At 50.1% G+C, this 19,450-nt stretch overlaps 1 protein-coding gene across 1 annotated transcript in view; it reads left to right on the forward strand.

Annotated features, from left to right (window-relative positions):
• Positions 1 to 687: 687 nt before the first annotated feature.
• KMT2D (lysine methyltransferase 2D) overlaps positions 688 to 19,450 on the forward strand; it is a 39,175-nt gene continuing 20,412 nt past the window's right edge. Inside the window, exons 1-28 of the mRNA XM_031937964.1 lie at positions 688 to 2,518; positions 7,050 to 7,135; positions 7,475 to 7,601; positions 7,829 to 8,049; positions 8,170 to 8,279; positions 8,473 to 8,635; positions 8,743 to 8,908; positions 9,010 to 9,124; positions 9,233 to 9,399; positions 9,644 to 9,789; positions 9,995 to 10,132; positions 10,446 to 11,497; positions 11,828 to 11,938; positions 12,281 to 12,391; positions 13,320 to 13,424; positions 13,952 to 14,133; positions 14,353 to 14,517; positions 14,646 to 14,755; positions 14,843 to 14,890; positions 15,555 to 15,776; positions 15,982 to 16,104; positions 16,215 to 16,319; positions 16,519 to 16,643; positions 16,750 to 16,897; positions 17,056 to 17,121; positions 17,822 to 17,932; positions 18,894 to 19,034; positions 19,146 to 19,230. Coding sequence (XP_031793824.1) covers positions 7,087 to 7,135; positions 7,475 to 7,601; positions 7,829 to 8,049; positions 8,170 to 8,279; positions 8,473 to 8,635; positions 8,743 to 8,908; positions 9,010 to 9,124; positions 9,233 to 9,399; positions 9,644 to 9,789; positions 9,995 to 10,132; positions 10,446 to 11,497; positions 11,828 to 11,938; positions 12,281 to 12,391; positions 13,320 to 13,424; positions 13,952 to 14,133; positions 14,353 to 14,517; positions 14,646 to 14,755; positions 14,843 to 14,890; positions 15,555 to 15,776; positions 15,982 to 16,104; positions 16,215 to 16,319; positions 16,519 to 16,643; positions 16,750 to 16,897; positions 17,056 to 17,121; positions 17,822 to 17,932; positions 18,894 to 19,034; positions 19,146 to 19,230 — 4,412 coding nt within the window. The 5' untranslated portion in view covers positions 688 to 2,518; positions 7,050 to 7,086. The remainder of the gene's footprint in view (positions 2,519 to 7,049; positions 7,136 to 7,474; positions 7,602 to 7,828; positions 8,050 to 8,169; positions 8,280 to 8,472; positions 8,636 to 8,742; positions 8,909 to 9,009; positions 9,125 to 9,232; positions 9,400 to 9,643; positions 9,790 to 9,994; positions 10,133 to 10,445; positions 11,498 to 11,827; positions 11,939 to 12,280; positions 12,392 to 13,319; positions 13,425 to 13,951; positions 14,134 to 14,352; positions 14,518 to 14,645; positions 14,756 to 14,842; positions 14,891 to 15,554; positions 15,777 to 15,981; positions 16,105 to 16,214; positions 16,320 to 16,518; positions 16,644 to 16,749; positions 16,898 to 17,055; positions 17,122 to 17,821; positions 17,933 to 18,893; positions 19,035 to 19,145; positions 19,231 to 19,450) is intronic.

A 19,450-nucleotide genomic window follows, 5' to 3' on the forward strand; every position in this document is an offset into this window, starting at 1 on the left:
TTATTTTTCTCATTCTTCGTATTCCAGAGTCTAGGAACTTCAGTAACCTAGACCACTCTCATTTTAGGAAGGACTAGGGTAAAAAGGTAATTAAACATCAATTCTCTTTTAGCTGAGACCTGACCCACTTGCAGTAGAGTATTTGCTTTCTGTGTCTTTTGTGGTGCCTCTGGGCAGAAGAACAAACACTAGAAATCCCTAAAAATTGTGTAAATATGGAGCAGCCTGAGTGAACTTGAGGTTTGTTTCCTGAAAGAATGTTATTCTTCCCGGGCTTCTTGTAACCATTGTTACCATTCCATCTACTCCCCTCTTCTCTGGGATTAGTATGTCTGTTTAAAAAAAATAAAGAAGAAGAAGAAGTAATCTGGGCTGCTGGGGAAGTCTTTTCCTGAAAAAAGGCATCTTTGCTTTGTGGGAATGGCTCAAGAGGAGGAGAGAAATCGAAGTTGGGAGAGGGGGCTGAAAATATTCTCGCTTCACCCTGACTTCCATATTATACTCAACCCTCTGGTAACTTTGAATTTAGGGTCCAGAAGGACTCTCCTCTCTCCCTGTTTGAAGCTTTGGAAAGGCCCAGACCCAAGATTATAGGCCCAAGGAAGCTCTGCTGCTCTAATAAATAAGAACCTTTTTTCTCTCTTATCCAAATTTACAAGGATTGTATGCTTCAAGGGATTTTTTTCTCAATTGTCCTAGGTAACTATACTTGGGCCAGGAAACGGGAGCAAGCCTGCGAAGTAATCTCCAGTGCCTTTCTATCGGGAGGAAATGAGGGGCACAGCTATCTCCACTCTCCCCCTAATCCATTCTTCTCCCAGGAGAAGCGGGGGCTTTTGCTCTGGTCTTCTACAGTGTCCAAAACATAGAGAAAACCCTTCCTGTGAGAACTAGGAGCCTATTCCTCACTTTCTCCGTTTGGGGACTCCAGTTCCCAGGATGCAGAGCAGTAGCCAATCCCTAGTCTCCTCTTCTCTTCTTCCATCCCCCTCCTTAAGCAAGAATGCCCCAGGACCGGGTGGGGGTGGGGAGAGCTAGAGTTTCGGGTCCGGGTAAATACCGAGGAGAATGAACTGAGAGATGAGGCAGAGGAAATGGAGACTTCTGGGTTCCGGGCTCCAGTCGGATCTTAGGCCTTTATGGAAAACGGGGGGGTGGAAGGACAAGAGCTTAAGGGAACTTCATTCCCACGTGTCTGCGCATCAGTCCGACCGGCGCCGTCGGGGTTAACCTCAAGCGGAGGGATTTCTCAGCGTGTGCGCAGAACTGCAGAGTCACAGCTTTTCCCCGAAAGAACTGTGTCCCTCCGCTGCTCAGGTTCAACACAAAATAGGGCCTCGTCCTCTCCTTTCTCCCCTTCTCGACCTGATTCCTTCGGCACCCAGCCCCGCACGATTCTTCCGCAGGAGGCTGCCTGAATCTCTACACCCGTCGTCGACATCTTGGGCCAGGGAGCAACCCAATTCGCAGGATCCACCCTCCCGGCCGCGCAGGAGGCGGAGGGGGGAGGCGGAGCTGTGTCTCCGCTGCACTACTTTCCTCTCCGGTTGCAAATGGCTGCCTTGGTCCCCACTTTCCGCTCAGTTTCCTGACCCCCGGCGCCGGGAGCCGGGGCTGGGCCATGGACCTTTAGATCTCTGGTGATCCTATCCTGCACGCGATAGTGGAGTGCAAGCCAGTCTGAACCGGCCGGACAGGAGTCGGGGCAGCCCTCGGAGAGAGAGGGGAAGGGAGGCGAGAACTGGGCCCGGAGCGGCCGGAGAGGAGCGGGCAGAGGGTTCCGACCGCCCGCTCCTTCCTCCCCCAGCCCTCCCTTCCCCGGGAGGAGCCGACGGTGCAGGGCTCGGAGCCGCGGAGGGAGAGAGAGGTTGGGGCGGAGGCAGCGGGGCCCGAGAGTGTGTGTCAGTTTCACTCCTGAGGCCTCCCGGCTTCGCTTCAATGTAGCTAAGCTAGCACGGCCTCAGGGGGCCCGAGGCGGGGAGAGCCTCTGCGTTCCATCCGAAGTCTCAGCGTTCCATCCGGGCCAGCTGGGCAGGAGGCTCCGCGTTCCATCCGGGCTGGCGAGGGCAAGCCCACAGCGTTCCATCGGGAGGATTTCAGCTTTCCGCCGGGAACCGGGCGCTGGGCATCGGGGGGTGGGGGGGGGGGTCCCCGGCAGGCCCGGAGCTGGGAGGCGGACCGGCTCGTCGGATGTGAAGACTGCTCGCCCAAAGATCAAAGCAACCGGTGCTCCCCTTTGTGTTGGCTCTGGATTCGCCACCCCGAGGCTTTGCTTGGAAAACTAAGCTTTTGGGACCGAGGGCAGAGGACCAACTCCCAGCCTTGGTGTTTTCATCCACTTTAAATTTTTTTCGAAGTGGGGGGGGGCCGCTCCGACCTGGATTTACCGTTCTTGGCCTCTCTTTGGCCCCCCCCGTGTGGGGGGCGCTTGTGATCGTCCTGGCGGGTGGAGGTCGGGGAGCGGCCGGAGTTGTGGCCATGTTCTCGGGTGAAGATTTCTGGATCGCCGTGTGAAGAGGTGAGTGAAGTCCACGCTGCCCGGGCCCGGTTATGCGTACAGCCAGATCACGTCCCCTAGCAAGTAGCAGCATCTAGTCTGGGAACGAAGATGTCAGAGCTCAGGGGAGGGTTTTCCTGGCAGCGTCCACAGAGCAAAACCTGGAGTGAGGCTTGCCTTGCGGCCTGGTGTGCTGGGGTGTGCCTGAGAACCGGGAAAGATGGCTCAAGTCTTCCCGAAGCCCAGGTGTGTTTTTATTTGTGTGTGCTGGGAGGATGATCGGCATTGGGGACTGGCTAGAGTTGTCCCAGCTGCACACGCCCCTGGGGCTGCTTCCTCTCCCGCCTTGTTTAGGCTTTTCGTGCCTTGGGGAGGTGGGGACTGGGGAGAACTCCACCACTTGGTTATCCTTAAGCACCCCCTACTCCCCATACTTTTAACAGACGCCATAGACTAGGGGACCCCTCCCGCCTTCACCTCCATTCTGCCTTCACCTCCATTCCCCCTTCCTGTTCGTGCAATAGGAGGAGTTCCTGTAGCCGGACTTGTATGATGGAGGGGCTGGCAAGGTCTAGAAGGAAGGAGAGATGGCCCTGATGCATAATCAAAAAACAAACAAACAAAACAAAACAAACAAACCCCTACCCACTAAAGCCAAATGACCACCCTGAGGCTTAGAGCTGTCGAAGTCCTGTTGCCTTCCTTCTCTTGGGGATGGACATAATCTCCAGAGGATTATAGAGAAGGCTGGAGATTTGTTTCCTGCGAATGTGGACTGGAAAAAATGGCTTTTGTTTGTGGCTTTCTCCGGGTCTGGCCTGGAGGGTCTGTTGCCCATGAGCCCCTGGCTATTCCCGCCTGCCCTTTTTGGCCCCTCCCACACCTCTCCAACCCTTTTCCAACTGGGGACTTAACCTAGTCCACTGATTTGCCCTGCTTGGGCAAATAATGTTGCCTTGCCTTCCTAAGAGGGGAAGTGACCAGATCAAGGCTGACTCTGCTAGAGGCCCTATGACCAGGGTTCTGGGCATTTGCTCAGAATATAGTATTATATTCACTTTTCCTGGCTTTGTACTGGGACAGATGATTTTTTCTCAGTCCCTCCACTTGTCATGCTGTCCAGAAGGGATTTGACTGGAGTCTCCACTCCCTAACCCTCCTCCTCACCCCCACCCCAGGTTTCACTAGGCCCAGCCTAGAAACTAGGAAAGTATGGTCTCTGTCCTTGAAATATTTCTAGGTGTTAACCCTATAGTGAGAAATGGCATTGATAAGGTGTAAAATGAAGTGGCAACTGTTGTTCTTGTTTCCATCTCTTTGGAGGCCTCTTCATTAATAGTTTCCTAATATCTAAACCCTTCTTCCTCCCTCCTCCCCCAGTTAGGGGCTATTCCATTTAAGTGTGGCTGACCCCAGAGTAGGCCTGGGACTACCCTGGGAGTCCCTAGGAACAGCTTTCTATCTTTAGGGTCCTTTCTGGAGGGGGATGTCCCTAACATAAGAGTCAAGAGAGGTGTGGTCTTGATCTTCAGACTGGGAACAAGGAAGTCCTGAATCTCTCAACAGAACTAGCTGTTCACTCAAAGGCCTGGTTAGACCCTTCACATCCCTAAGCTCCTGTTTTCCGATTTTCTAGGAAAAGAACCTTGAGCAGTTGGCATGAGTGGGAGTAAAGGTAGAGGGGGAATAAAGCTGATAGAAAACTAGCTTTTTTTCCTTTTTTTCCTTAGGACATGTTGTTTGGGAGAGTAAGCAAAATCACCCTATCTCTTTCCTGCTTACTTTCTGGGGTCCTCCTAGGTCTCCTCTTTACTCTCTCTTGACTAAATCCTGCTAGATAATATTTTTATATTAATCTGGGAGAGCTTTCTTTTGGGAAAGGGTATTGAACTGGGAAGGGGTCTTCATTGATCACAGGCAAAGAAGAGCACTGGTGTGAGAAATCCAGTCTTTAGTTTAAAATGAGGTTTTAGAGAATGGGTTTTAGAAACTTGAGAGCTGTAGCTACTGCCCATGAATATATTCCTGAAACTGAACAAGAGAGTAAAGATGTGTAGGGAAGATGTTGGTGCTAGAATAGGCTAGGCACTTTTGTCTAATCTCTGCAGAGTAGAGATAGGAAGTAGGACTGAAAGTTTTGAGGCTGTTTAGGGGACTCAGAATCTTAAGAATATAGCTCGGGAATTGCTGATGTCACTTACCCTATCTCAGTGGGGTGAATGGGGTGAGTGGTCATTTCTTTCCTAATAGTGCCAGCCTATTTAGCTTGAGATGGCTGTACTTGGGAGAAGACAGAGGAGTCTCTCTCTCTGGCCTTGTATAAGATGGTTCTCCTCCCAACCCACTATATTATCACTGTTTTCCCCCTCCCTTGCTGTTGTGATTTTTTTTTTTTTTGACCTCGAGAATCAGTGGGATAGGGAGTCCCTGGTTGAAGGACAGGAAGTAGCAGAATGTTGTTGTCTCTGTTTAGAAAATGTCGAGGGTCTCAAACTTCATAGATATGATTAGGGCTCTAATCCTACTAGAACAGTCTCAGTTTCTACAACTCCTTTCCCAAAAGTATCCTTTGGATGTTTTCTGTGAAACTGACAAGTAGATAGGATGTTTAAGTTGCTCCTTCTGTCCTGTCCTTTTCTGTCATAGCTGTAGTTGAATTGAGAAGTAGGAGGAGAGATATTCTCTGGTTGAAAATAGTGGATATCAGTTAGGTGTCCTCTCCTAAAAACTGCTTTCTGGATAGGATGTGGAATGTGGAGTGATGCATCTTGGAGAATAGAGATTGAAAGGATTTTTTTTTTCTTGAGAAGTATCCTAAGAATGAGGATTTTTAGTGGTGTGGGTTTAGGGAAGGTACTAAGGTCTTTGGATTATTCTCTGGTCCTGAGAACTATTGGAGGAGTCCTGTGATTTCCTTTGTCCTAGCATCATTTAAAAAGATCCAGATGGATTATCTGCCTTTAATTTGTGTGTGGGGGGGAGGGAGTTAGAAGAGGAAGAACTGTCCTGAGGCCGATGTAATTTCTTTTCTTTTTGTTGTTCAGAGGTATGAGAAGAGTGAGACATAGCTTAGTAAGTTTGTTTGTATCTACTATAAAAATGAAAAATTCATCCTTTTGGAGCAGTTTTCAAGTTTTTGAATAGACTACTCCCTCACTCAATTCCCAAATCTTAGTATTATGAACTATAAACATCTTTTTTTTTCCCCATATTTCTCCCCTTCCCTAAACTCCTTTTCCCCCTTATCCCACATATAGAATAGACTCAATTTGTGTGTCAGGAGCAAACTTCATAGTGTGTTAATTACATACACCCTTATTCAGTGCTTTCTAGTGGGCAAAGTGCTTAATGTATGGAAGAGTAGGACAGACCCCTCTCTTGATTCCCCCCCCCCCCCCATTTGGAGGGTTGGTGTATTTCTATTTTGAGATAGTGCAGGCCCTGAAACAGTCAAACCTTCATTGAAGTATGTGCCACCTTTATTCATCTTTCTCCACCTCCTGTCTCTCCCCACTAAATATGTGGAAACCCCACTTAGCTGAAGGGAAGGAAACTACTTGGTCCTCAACTTTTAGAACTCCTGTTGGGGCAGTGTGTTTCCAAGGACCACAACTCCCAGCATGCCTGGCGGTAGGCCTGGTTACACATGCTCAGTAGTTCTCAGGGCCCTTTTCTGTTGCTTCTGGGGGCATCTCAGAAGGAAAGGCTGTTGTCGTTGCTAGGGGCAACAGTCTGGGGACTCCAGGCTAGGTGAGACCCCTGGTGGGGCAAGGGGGAGGGGACTATGCTGGTTCACTAGGATGGGAGGGGAGGTGGGAACAGGAATTAGGACCAGCTTCTCTGGCAGGGAGCCAATGGGGGAGTGGGGGTGGGGGTGGGAGGAGTGGGGAACTCCCCTCAGAATGAAGCCCCAGTTTAAACCTGGGGATCTGTTGTGGAGCCAGTGCCTGTATGGGCTATGGCACTGATGAATCCCTCCTATCTCTTCCTTGTCAGGGAAGGCCCCAGACTCTGCCTTGGTAAAGCCCAGTTTAAGCTATGTGTCCCCAGAGAAGAGATGGATGGGTGCTTGCTCCCTTCCAATTGAGCTTTCTCCTCTGAGAGGCTGTCTGTGTGGATATGTGGTTGGGGGTGGGTGGGAGAGGTGGAGATAGTGTGGGTCAGGGAAGAAGGTGTTTTTGGAGCCTGGGACTGCTGAGCTTTCAGATGGTGGCTGAAATGAAACTACTGTATAGGTTCAAACTGGTTCTGTTTAAATGTATTGAGCAGGGTACAAATAGCTTTGCTAAAAGATAAGGGGAGGAGAGAGGAAGCACTTTTGCTGTGTGATATGCTTCTGATTGAAGTCCTCCTGACTCAAGTACCTTTTTGTGGCAAGTCTCAAGGGATGAAGGGAATGGAGGCCTGTTATTGCAGGAGGGACCAGAATTACTAGGCATGGTTAAGTACTTGCAGTGTCTAGGTACACAGCTGTCCCTGCTTCCTAATACTATGAAAAGAGTACTAGCATGTCAAAGAGTGGCATCTTGGGCATTTATATTTGTGCTGTTAGGTCTCCCCGGGAGGGCACTGCCCAGTCGGAGAGAGGAATGGACGACCCGAAGCCCTCTGGTGAAGATAAAGATTCAGAGCCGGCAGGTGAGCATAGAAAGTTTAAGGTAGGTGGGGAGGGTGATAGCTTGAAAACTTTTTCCAGGTACAGGGATCCAGAATCATATCTGGGTGATATGGGAGCAGCAGCTATGTGACAGATCTAAAGCTTATGTATGTCCTTTAGTATAATAGTAGATCTTCGGGTAGCATCATGTTGCCTCTTGTTTGTAGAGCTCTGACCACTCTTCCTACGCCTTTTTCCTCCCAGGACAAATGACTTTCTTGATGTTTGGAGGTTCTATCAATGATTTTAGGGATTGGGGCAGCAACTTGGTTTGAGTAGAATGTTAGATAGTGCTTGATATCCATCCTCTGTCCTTGTAGCTGATGGGCCTGAAGCCTCCGAAGAATCAGGCCCCACTGAGCCAGACCCCCCCAACCCACCTTTGGGGGATGCCTCTGTCCACAGCCCAGGGAGTTCCAAATCCCAGGACCCTCCCCAGGATTGCAGGTAATTGGCCTGTGGGAAATAAAGGATAGAGACTTGGAGGTAGTAAGGGGCTTTGATTTAGGGGTGGTTTTTTGAAAATCTGCAGTAAGGATTTGGCATCCATAGGTTTGAGAAAAATTTGGGAAAAGGACTAGAAGACTGGGATATTTTAGGAGGTTTGGGAGTGTTGTCACCCAGGAATGACCAGAGTGCTTAGTGGGAATGTTAACGATTTTGTATGCTTTCAGCAAGGGCCCACTTCGGCGCTGTGCCTTCTGTAACTGTGGGGAATGGAGTCTCCATGGGCAGCGGGAGCTTCGGTGCTTTAAACTTCCACCAGACTGGCCCCAGGGTTCAGCAAGGCCACCTGAGGGGCCTGGACTTGGAGAGGCAGTGCCACTCAATGATGATTTGTCCCAGATTGGCTTCCCCGAGGGATCGACACCTGCCCATTTGGGAAAGCCTGGTGGTAAGATTGGGAGAAAATGGAGGGGGACAGTGATGGAAAAGGAGGAATTTGGGGAGGAAAAGAGGAGTGGGGAGATAATCTGGAAAGAAATGAATTCTTCTCTTCTACTGTCTTGTATAGAACTCTGCTGGGCTCATCACTGGTGTGCAGCATGGTCAGTGGGAGGACAGGGCCAAGATGGGCTGGAGTTGCACGGAGTGGACAAGGCCATCTTCTCAGGGATCTCTCAGGTAGGGCAAAAGGGAGAAGACAGTAGAGGGTGGGAGTGATGGACATGCTGTGCTCAGCTATCCTGTTTCTAATTGGCACACACTGAGCTGGCAAACTTGGTGAGGAGGTAGGTAAATGTGGGGCTGGGTACCAGCTCTGAGGGGAGTGCTAGGTGAATTTGGCCTATGCAACTCTGAGTCTCTCCCTTGGCAGCGCTGCTCTCATTGCACCAGGCTGGGAGCCTCCATTCCCTGCCGATCGCCTGGATGCCCACGGCTCTACCACTTCCCCTGTGCTGCTGCCAGTGGTTCCTTCCAGTCTATGAAGACCTTACAGCTGTTGTGTTTGGAGCATGGCGAGGAGGCTGAACATCTGGGTGAGCAATTGGGAAGGGGGAGCATTTGGAACTTGGGGGTCTGTGATTATTGAATGCTTTCATTTTTTAACTTTTGACTTTGCTGATTTATTTTTCTTCCACACTAGAGGATGCCCATTGTGTGGTATGTGATGGGCTGGGTGAACTTCGAGACCTTCTCTTCTGTACCAGCTGTGGGCAGCACTATCATGGGGCCTGTCTGGACACTGCTCTGACTGCACGAAAACGTGCCGGCTGGCAATGCCCGGATTGCAAAGTGTGCCAAACCTGCAGGTGGGTCTGGGTTAGGAGGAGGTCGGAAGATGGGGAGGAGGGCAGATAAAGCTGAGAAGAGGACTGGGGAAGGATCTTGTACGGTGCCCTCTATCCTACAGGCAGCCTGGGGAGGATTCTATGATGCTAGTCTGTGAGGCGTGTGATAAGGGCTACCACACCTTCTGCCTGAAGCCAGCTATTCAGAGCCTGCCCCCTGATTCATGGAAGTGCAAGGTGAGTCTCCCCGAGGCTCCTCTTGGCCTCTGACCCAGGAGTCATGTCATGTCTCTTTCCTGTCTCCCCTCCGACCTGATGCCCAAGATGCTTTCTGTCTGCCTGCAGACGTGCCGGGTGTGCCGAGCCTGTGGGGCCTGCCCAGCAGAGCTGGATCCCAACTGCCAGTGGTATGAGAATTACTCATTGTGTGAGCGGTGCCAGCGGCAGCAGAACCCCCAAGGTGGAAGGGTGGGAAGCTCTGAGACCGAGCAGAGTCTCCATGTCTGCAGCAAGTAAGTGGAAGAGAGGGTCTTTTGGTGATCGGGGCAAGGGGAATGCTGGTATTGGCAGGAAACTCCCCAGATAAAATGGGACTTGGGAAGCTTATTCACGGTGCACTCTGGAGTAGAGAGGGCCATTCAGAGCCATGGACTGTGTTCCCAAGAAGCCTTGATGTCCATATGGAGGTGGCAGCGGGGCAAGGAAAGCCAGGGCCTACAGAAGATTATAGTGCCCGCTTCTCTCTTCCTTATACAGATATTCTCAGTCAGAGCTTGGCATGGCCTCCGTTGGTGCACCTGGCGATTTTGATACTGCATGCCAGGAACAGTTGGAGGGGGAGAAGGAAGCCTGCAGGAAGTCTGAGGAACCAGGGCCACTGCATTGTGAAGCCAAACCACTAGGTAAAGGGGTCCTCCAGATAAACAGAGTTTGATCCTTAAAGCTTTGCTAGTGTTAATAGCTGCCAGCTCCACAGGACTTTGGGGACACTGGTTCGACTTCACTCCCTTAGACAGGGAGTAGGTCCTGGTTGCCCCTGTCTTATGCTTTCTGTAGCATATATCTGAAGCTGTAGCTATGTAGGAATTTGGCTTCTTATGTCTGCAGGGCAAGCAGGGACCCAAGATGAGTCACTACCTGAGGTCCTTTCCCCACCTGAGGTTGCCCCCCTTGATGAAGAGATGCCACTGGAGCCCCTGTTACTACCTGAGGAGCCACTCCTGTCACCTCAGCTACCACCAACAGGTAAGGAACTGGGAAAGCATCCTTCTTCCGGGATACAATCTGTCCCCCAGAGAGACTGTGAAATGAGTAGAGGATGGAGAGTCAGGAAGCCTGGGTTTAAATTCTGCTTCTTGATAGTCCCTAGTTTTATGACCTTAGGCGAGCAAGCCTCTGGATTTCTCTTTGCCCGAGTCTCACTGTCTGTTAATATGAGGCTATAATAGTTTGTTAGCTACTGTACAGGCTTGTACAAACCTCAAAGCACAGTGTGAATTTTGTCCCTAGGTACAGAATACTGTACCTCTAAAATCTTCCTTTTTCCTCCCCTTTCCAGATCCTCCTCCTCCTCCACTCTCTCCTGCCACTGCTGTAGCCCCACCATCCTTGTCTCCCTTGGGGGAGCAAGAGGAGCTCCCTGATGCCAAAGGGGACAGTGAGCCAGGAACTCCTCCAGAGGTCCCTATCCTAGACACACCCATCAGCCCCCCTCCAGAAGCCAGCTGCTTTGAACCAGAACCCATAGCTCCTATAGACTTGACCCCTTCTCCAGCCTCCCCCGAAGAACTGGGAGAACTGAATTCTCCCATCCCTCTAGAGCCCCCTCCTCCACAGTGTTCCCCTTTACCATTAGCCCCTTCTCCCCTGGGCTTCATGGAGAAGGCACCAAAAGTCCTAGATGAGACTGAGTCTCAGGAGATGGAGACAGAGCCAGAGTGCCCAGCTTTGGAGCCTAGTGGGATCAGCCCCCCAGCCTGTCCCACAGGAGACCTCTCCTGTCCTGCCCCTAGCCCTGCCCCCAGCCCTGCCCCGGCCCTGGATGTCTTTTCTAATCTGGTTGAGGACACAATCTGTCTTGATGAGACTGAGGCAACTGGTCCGGTGCCAGAGGCTGGACAGACCTCTGGCAGTTCAGGCAGTGATCCTAAAGGATCCCCCTTGCTCCTTGATCCTGAGGAGCTGGCCCCTGTGACCCCTATGGAGGTCTATGGTTCCGATGGTAAGCAGGCTGGGCAGAGCTCACCTTGTGAAGATCCTGAGGAGCCAGTTGCCCCACCAGTGCATACCCCTCCCACTCTCATCAAGTCTGACATTGTCAATGAGATCTCCAACCTGAGCCAAGGGGACGCCAGCGCCAGCTTCCCGGGCTCCGAGCCTCTGTTGGGCTCCCCAGACCCCGAGGGGGGTGGATCACTCTCCATGGAGCTCGGTGTGTCCACTGACGTCAGCCCTGCGCGGGATGAGGGCTCCTTTCGGCTCTGCACCGATTCACTGCCTGAGACTGATGACTCCTTACTTTGTGATTCTGGAGCAACTGGAGCTGGTGGCAAGGCTGAGGGCGATAAGGGGAGACGGCGAAGCTCCCCCGCCCGTTCCCGCATCAAACAGGTGAGAGAAGTGGGGTCAGAGCAGCCACTTTCCTTCCTGGGAGCTTCCCAGCTACAGTTGAGTGCCGCTCTTGGGTGGAATTAGGCTCTCAGGAGATGCCAAACCTGGGAGAGTTTAGAAGGAAGCTGGTCACTACCTTTTTCTTCCCAGAGTGGGCTTTTTGGAATTGATTCTACTCTTTCTCCTGGTTAGGCTACCAGGAACTTAGCTGGTCCTCTCTCCTCCCACTTAAAGCAATGCTCTAATGACCTTTCCCTGCCAAACTCTTGGGTTCAGGGTACCCTGACCTCTCCTGAACTACCCATGTTGCCCATTCCTTTTCTTGCCCAGGGCCGTAGCAGTAGCTTCCCAGGAAGACGTCGACCTCGGGGGGGTGCCCATGGAGGAAGGGGGAGAGGACGTGCCCGGCTGAAGTCGACCACTTCCTCTGTGGAGACTCTGGTAGTAAGGAGCGGTCTCTTTCTGGCCGTCCCCTGACTATACCCTTCCTAGATTCCATACCTTCCACATAGCCATTTCCTTTTTCCAGACTTAGACTACTTGCCTTCTATCATTTCATCCTTCCTTTCCCCTTAGGATACTTGGTTTTTAAGAGCGCCAGCCCTACTGGCCTCTGAACAGAGTCCTCTGTTGCTCGGGGTGGAGAGGCAGAGCCCTCCTGTCCCAGCTTCTGTCCCTTCTGCAGTGCCCCAAACTTCACTTCCTATCACCCCAGGGAGGAGGAAGATTGGTTGGGGTGGGGTTAGTTGTGGCTTACCCTCCTTACCTCCCTTGGCCTCTCAGGTCGCGGACATTGATAGTTCTCCCAGTAAGGAGGAAGAAGAGGAAGATGATGATACCATGCAGAATACTGTGGTTCTCTTTTCCAACACCGACAAATTTGTCTTGATGCAGGTACTGTCTTTTGTCTGGTCCCATTGTCAGCAGTGGTACATGGTATCAGAGAAGCATTTGGAGGTTGGTGGGAAGAGTAGTAAGGGAAGATCCAAGGCCTATCCCAGGGAGGCATTCTAGGCCAGGTGGAAACAGAAGATGGGCCACTTGAGTCACAGCCTCAAGGGTTAGTTTGAGCCTGAATTGTGATTGAAAAAAATGACATTTGAGAGCACATTCCAGTTTTTCAAGTCTTCTATGTGAGATCCCTTGCTGTTTGATAGCCGTTCTGAATATTCTCACCAGTTAAGACAAATGGAGATAGTGGGGTCCCCTGGAGTAGTAAGGAGGAGAACCAGGGATTAGCAGGGAAGAAGATTAAATTGATGATAGAGGTTACTAGTAAATGAGAACAGATTCCCACGAATTTGTGTAAAGGATAGAATGTTAAAAGTGGGGAAAAGGCCCCAAGAGTAGGTAAAGTTAATTATAGATGAGGAAATTGATTTTGAACCCTTGCTTTGCTTCTGTACTTTCTTTTTCTGGACTTCAGTTTCTTCTAAAATAAGGGAGTTAACACAAAGCAGAGGTCATTACCCTTTTCAGAATCATACTTTTTAAATGTATAGAACCAGATAGCATAGGATTGCAAAGCAAACAGGTTATATTTACAACTATGTCAGTGTTAAAAAACCGAGTTCATGAATCCTATATTAAGAATCCTTTACCTAGATGATCTCAGAAGTTCCTTAGGTCCTGGTAAGGTACAGAGGGCAAGTAATTTGCTCAAGATCATGGTATCCCAGTTAAAGATACTTAGACCATTATTTCTCAGCATGGCGTTTCAGAAGGAACACCTAGTTCTTCTGTGGGAGTGTGGGATGAGATGGGATGAAAAGAACTGGTAAGTGGCTTCAGGTTCCACTCATCTGTTTGGGTTTTCTTCCAGGATATGTGCGTAGTGTGTGGTAGCTTTGGTCGAGGGGCAGAGGGACACCTCTTGGCCTGCTCTCAGTGTTCACAGTGCTACCATCCTTACTGTGTCAACAGCAAGGTAAGTCCAGAGCCCAGAGCAGAGAGAACAGGGGGTAGGAATTAGGAGATGGAGACTCACCTAACTTGTCTCATTTTAGGGGTATTGTTGAGTATGGATATCATACTCAAGGTTTCACAGGGCAGGGACTTCTGAAAAATTGGAAGAAAGAGGGAAGTAAATATGGGAAGAGCAGGACTCGGGGGAGGGGAGAAACATTAGGTAGTTTTAAGTTTATAGTTTTTAAGAAACAGGAGACTTTGGTTCTAACTAAAGTTTTGAAAATCATTCAAGTCATTCAAGCATTTCTTAATTTCCTACTTGTCCTAGATAAGATTAGGACTTATCTTAGGGGTCTTTAAATCAGCTGTACCCTTCCATGGAGATTCACCTTCTAGAGTGATTCTCCCCTTAAAGGTCATCAACCAGTACATGAAGAGACGTTCATTCGTTGGCCTAGAAGGGCGGCCTGGTGGACTAGGCTTTGTTGTGGTTGGGCCCAAGCTCAGCCAAATACCTTGCTGAGAAGGCCGTTTCCCATCCTCTAGATTACTAAAGTGATGCTCCTGAAAGGCTGGAGATGTGTGGAATGCATCGTGTGTGAGGTGTGTGGCCAGGCCTCTGACCCATCTCGCCTTTTGCTCTGCGATGACTGTGACATCAGCTACCACACTTACTGTCTGGATCCCCCTCTGCTTACAGTGCCCAAGGGTGGCTGGAAGTGCAAATGGTACTGGGGAGAGGCGTCATGTTTTGGGAGCAGTGGGGAGGGGGAGGGGTGGGAATCAGGGCCTGGGGATTAGTATGATAAGAGAGGTCACCCTTTGGGTAGTTAACGGTGTGGTGAGGGTCGGTGTGCCTGAATGAAGACCGAGTTTAGTGCCCAGGGTTTGGCAGAGGGATGCCCAGATTGGACAAGCTGGTGCTAAGAATCCATTTCCTCTGCCAGGTGTGTGAGTTGCATGCAGTGTGGGGCTGTTTCACCGGGCTTCCACTGTGAGTGGCAGAACAGTTACACCCACTGTGGGCCCTGTGCCAGCCTGGTGACCTGCCCAGCATGTCGTGCTCCTTATGTAGAAGAAGATTTGTTAATCCAGTGCCGTCATTGTGAGCGGTGAGAGGACTTCTTCCTCCTTCTCCCCTGGATGACTCCCCTGCCCATTCCTTGAGTTTGCTCCTCCCCTCAGCTCCACCCTCAGTCTTGGTTCATGTGTCTGTCTCTCTCCCCTCCCCTAATGGCAGGTGGATGCATGCTGGTTGTGAGAGCTTATTCACAGAGGAAGAGGTAGAACAAGCAGCAGATGAAGGCTTTGATTGTGCCTCTTGTCAGCCCTATGTGGTGAAGCCTGTGGGTGAGTTAGCTGGAACTGTGGGGCAAGGGGCTTGGAGCCTACTTGGAGAACAGGCCCCTCATTGTGTCTCTGTTCTTCCCCATCCAGTGCCCATTGCGCCACCAGAGCTCGTGCCTGTGAAGGTGAAGGAGCCAGGTAAAGTGTGAATCATAGAATGTTAGATATGGAAGGGACCTTAGAGGTCATCTGGGCCAACTCCCTCATTTTACAGAAGGCCAAGGCCTAGAGAGGTGATGGTAGTTGTCCCAGATTGCTTAGTTAGTGGCGGAGCTGAGACCATAGCCCTGATCCCCCGATTGCTAGTTTAATGTTTTTTGCCATTTTACTATCCCTATTGATAATCTCACTAGAGAACACAATTCAGGTAGGTGATTTAGAACATCTGTCCTAAGCACCCTATTGGGTACTGTTGTTTGTCATCTGGGGTATTCATTGGTGGCACTCAGTGAGTAGGGGGTTTTAAGCCCCTGAGTCGTGGAGAACAAGGTAAATTCGCTCAGGGTAAATTATTTAATCAAATCCAAAGTTTGCTCCAGTGGTAGAGAAATTCTTTTTTGAATTTCCTCTTGAGAGCCAAGTCTCTGTTGGTGCTTGGGAAAAGATGGAACTATTCTTTCCTTCAGAATGTGTCAGTCTTGGGGGCTTCAGCTTTGTCTGCTTCTCTCTCCATCCCTCCTTTCATCTGTTTGTGGCTCTGCCCTCCTGAGCTGGGCTAGTTGCTGTTGGCCTACCTGGGAAACATGATTCTTAATTTAGTCCCTCTATCCTGGTGTCACCACCTCCTTCCCCTCCTTTACAGAGCCCCAGTACTTCCGCTTTGAGGGAGTGTGGCTGACGGAGACCGGCATGGCTGTGCTTCGAAATCTGTCCATGTCCCCCCTCCACAAGCGGCGTCAGAGGCGTGGGCGGCTTGGCCTCCTAGGTGAGGGTGGGCTAGAAGGGCCGGAGCCCTCAGACCCCGGTGGCCCCGACGACAAGAAAGATGGGGACCTGGAAGCTGAGGAGTTGCTCAAGAGCGAAGGTTTGGCTGAGGATCTGAATTTGGGCTAGAAGTGGAATAGTTGAATGTGGATCTGTCTCAGGATCACACTGGAGCCACTTGCCTCATCTGGATGTCTCAGGGGAGACTCCTGGCTCTGTTCTAGGACTAGGGGTTTTGAGAGAAATGAGTTTTTGGGGTACTTTGCCACCCACGTACCTGACCTCGTCTTCTAACTTGCTGGCAGGAGTTGGTGTGGAGCACATGGAGTGTGAGATCAAGCTGGAGGCCCCTGCCAGTCCTGATGGGGAGCCTGGCAAGGAAGAAACTGATGAGGGCAAAAAGCGCAAGCGAAAACCTTACAGGCCTGGTAGGTCCTTGTGGAATGGGGGTGGGTGTGGAGGTGAGGGAAGATGGGAATGGGAGAGTGGCTTCCAGCCCTCCCAGCAGCTTCTCATCCTGCTCATGATCTCTCTTCAGGCATTGGGGGCTTCATGGTTCGACAGCGCAAATCTCATGCCCGTCTGAAGAAAGGGCCCGCTGTGTTGGTGGAAGTGTTGAGTGGGGAGGGCCAGCCTGATGAGGGTGAGATGGATTGGGACACTAGGATCAGTATAGAAACCATAGGGTAGGCGGAGTGAGCTGGCAGGCAAGGGGGGGCAGTCTAAGCAGGCAGGAGATTCTGGGGCAGAGAGCAGATTGTGAATTGGGTGGAATGGAGGGGAAAGAGAAGGGGACAGCCTCCTGGTGGGGAAAGGTTTTAGCTGTGGCTCTTCTCTTCCAGTTGTGACAGTTGACCCCCCTACAGAGGGTGCAGTGGAGCAGAGTACAGCGGAAGGTGATGAGAAGAAGAAGCGTCGGGGTCGGAAAAAGAGCAAACTGGAGGACATGTTTCCTGCTTACCTGCAGGTGGGGACTAGAACAGGAAGGTCAAGAAGGGAACTTTGGATGAGGGATCTAGCAGAGAACAATAACTATTTGTCCTTTGCTTCCTTTCCTTTCTCCCACCACGTAGGAAGCCTTCTTTGGGAAGGCACTGTTGGACCTTAGCCGAAAGGCATTGCTGGTGGCTGGGGATGGACGACCAGGCTTTGTGCCAGGCACTCTCAGGGGTAAGGGGGACCCAGGCCCTGATAGAAAAGAGTCTTCTGCCTCACAGAAAGGTCAGTGGATCTGGAAAGGAGGATGTTGGTCTTTATAGCAGTTGGGCAAACACTGTAGGATGCAGTACAGTGGGTTGGGCATTTTAACTATGGCATTGGCTACCCAGAAGAGACACTAGAAGGGTAGCTCTAATGAGAATGCTGACTGCTTCTCATAGGGGATGATGGACCAGACATTGCAGATGAAGAGTCCAGAGGCCCTGAGGGCAATTCAGAGACTCCAGGTAAGAAACATTGGGGTGAGCAACCAATTTTTTTTTTCTTTTTTAATATCACTGTCAATACCCACTATCCTGTTCCACTTAGTAGAGCAAATCAACACATGGACCATGTCTGATGACACATCTTAATCCACATAATCTCTGCTTCATCATCAGACCTCTGAATTCACAATTAGTCATTTCATTGATGAGAATTCTGAAACTTTGTCTTCCTTTATGTTACTGTGTCATTGTGTAAATTAAATTACTCTCCACTTCAAACTCACCTCCACATCCATCCCTGCTCCACAGGGATCTACCAGCCTGTAAGGTTGTTGCTTGCGCTTTTTTGCCCTTATCAGTACATTTATGCCTCCATGGAGCTCTCTTATCCTACTGATGCTCACCATAGAATCCCAAAATGGAGTCTGAATCTGTTATTCAGTAAAACTAAGCTAAGCATATGCCCAAAGAGGTTAAAGGCAGAGAAAGGGCCCAAATAGAAGAAAAATATTTATAACAGCACTTTTTAATTGTGAAAAGGAAGTAGATATCCATTGATTTAAAAAATATTCTTACAAGAAGTTTCTAGCTTACTCTATTACAATTCATGTATCACTGTTTGTTTAGTCATGAATGGCTTTATCAGTATGGATGGGAGTCAGGGACTACAAAGTTGCCCCAAAGTCCTCTAACCCTAACCCAGTAATTTTTGCTCCCACAGGCCCTGAAGAGGGAGGCATCAAGACATCTCCTGTACCCAGTGACTCAGAGAAACCAGGGACCCCAGGCGAGGGAATGCTCAGCTCTGACTTGGACAAGATCCCCACAGAAGGTTGGTTCTCTAGTAAAGTCTTCCTTCAGGGTTTGGGGTTCCTCACTAAGATGTTTAAAAAGGAATGAGAATTCCCTATATATGTAAAGTGTAGCACATAGGGGAAGGATGTGAGAGTGCATTTGTCCTTATCAAACATCTAGTTGGTGAAGAATGCTTCAAAGGAAAAGGGGCTAAGGCAAGTTGGGATTGACATCTGGAGGAAATAAAGATCAGTTCTTCAAAAGATCAGTTCTTTGCTTTTCTTGTTTGGCTGTCTCAGGCTAGATTATCAGGCTAGGTATGTAAGGGTCCTTTAAATGGGCAGCTGCAGTGCAACAGGAGATTTGAGTGGCCCAGAAGTAATTTTCTGTGGCTAGAGGACTGCCCCTTGGGTGGGATCCTGGCCACATCAAGATAGCTTCATAATGGGAGACAGCTCTCTCGCTGGTTGGCTGTGTGTGCGTGACCTCACAGCTCCTTTTTAAGCCCACTGCGGGCATCACATCTCTCTCTTTATCCTGGGTAGTTGAGTCAAGTGGATGGATAGCCAAGAGAGGTAAGGAACTTGATAGTGAACATGTGGGTCTTCAGACCAGGTGTTCACTAGGGAGTTAACAAGTCAGGGCATTATGTGAGCAGGGATAATAAAGGCTTTAAGTTTGCACGTGGCTGTTCTTGAGCGGCGCCATCGGTTATTAAACTACAATTCAAAAAATCGTGGCCAGAGGCCTCTGAAGGCCTCCGAGGAGGCGAGTTGGTAGAATTAGTTAACACTGCAAAGGTCAGTGGCCAGAGGTACTCTGAGGGCCTAAGAAGTAGGAGAGACTGATAATAGTAAATGCAATGAAAGCATGTTACGCAGATAGTTCCATTTTCCTGGGTTCTCTTCTCCTGCCAGGCTTCATGTTGGGTCTTGCTGCTTCTTTGCTGGTCCCATTCATTAGTCATGTTCACTAGCCCTCTCCTCTTCCCCACACAGAGCTGCCCAAGATGGAATCAAAGGACCTTCAACAGTTATTCAAGGATGTCCTAGGCTCAGAGCGGGAGCAGCAGATTGGCTGTGGGACTCCTAACTTGGATGGGAGTCACACCCCAATGCAGCAGAGGCCCTTCCTACAAGGTGCGATAGTCGGGACCCAGTTGGGAATTGGAGGTGGAGCCACAGATTGGGAAGCCCATTGGATGCTGCTTTGTACTGACAGTGCCTGTGACCCCTATCTACCTCCTGCAGGTGGGCTTCCTTTGGGCAATCTCCCTACCAGCAGCCCAATGGACTCCTACCCAGGCCTTTGCCAGTCTCCTTTCCTTGATAATAGGTAGGTATCTATACTTTTCACTGTTGTTCTCCCTGTAGTCCCTTTTCTCTCCCTTTCTCCCCATTACTTGTACAGACATAGGTTTGGTTTTTTGGTTTATAGCCTGGCCACTGTGTTCCCTTCTATTAACTCCTAAATCCCTGCTCATTTCGTCTCCCTCCATGGTTGATAACCTCTCATGGGGGTGGGAGAAAGGGCCTGGGCTTGGAATCATTGGCCC

Source organism: Sarcophilus harrisii, chromosome 5 (genome assembly GCF_902635505.1).
Source record: "Sarcophilus harrisii chromosome 5, mSarHar1.11, whole genome shotgun sequence".
In the NCBI taxonomy this organism is placed as follows: domain Eukaryota; kingdom Metazoa; phylum Chordata; class Mammalia; order Dasyuromorphia; family Dasyuridae; genus Sarcophilus; species Sarcophilus harrisii.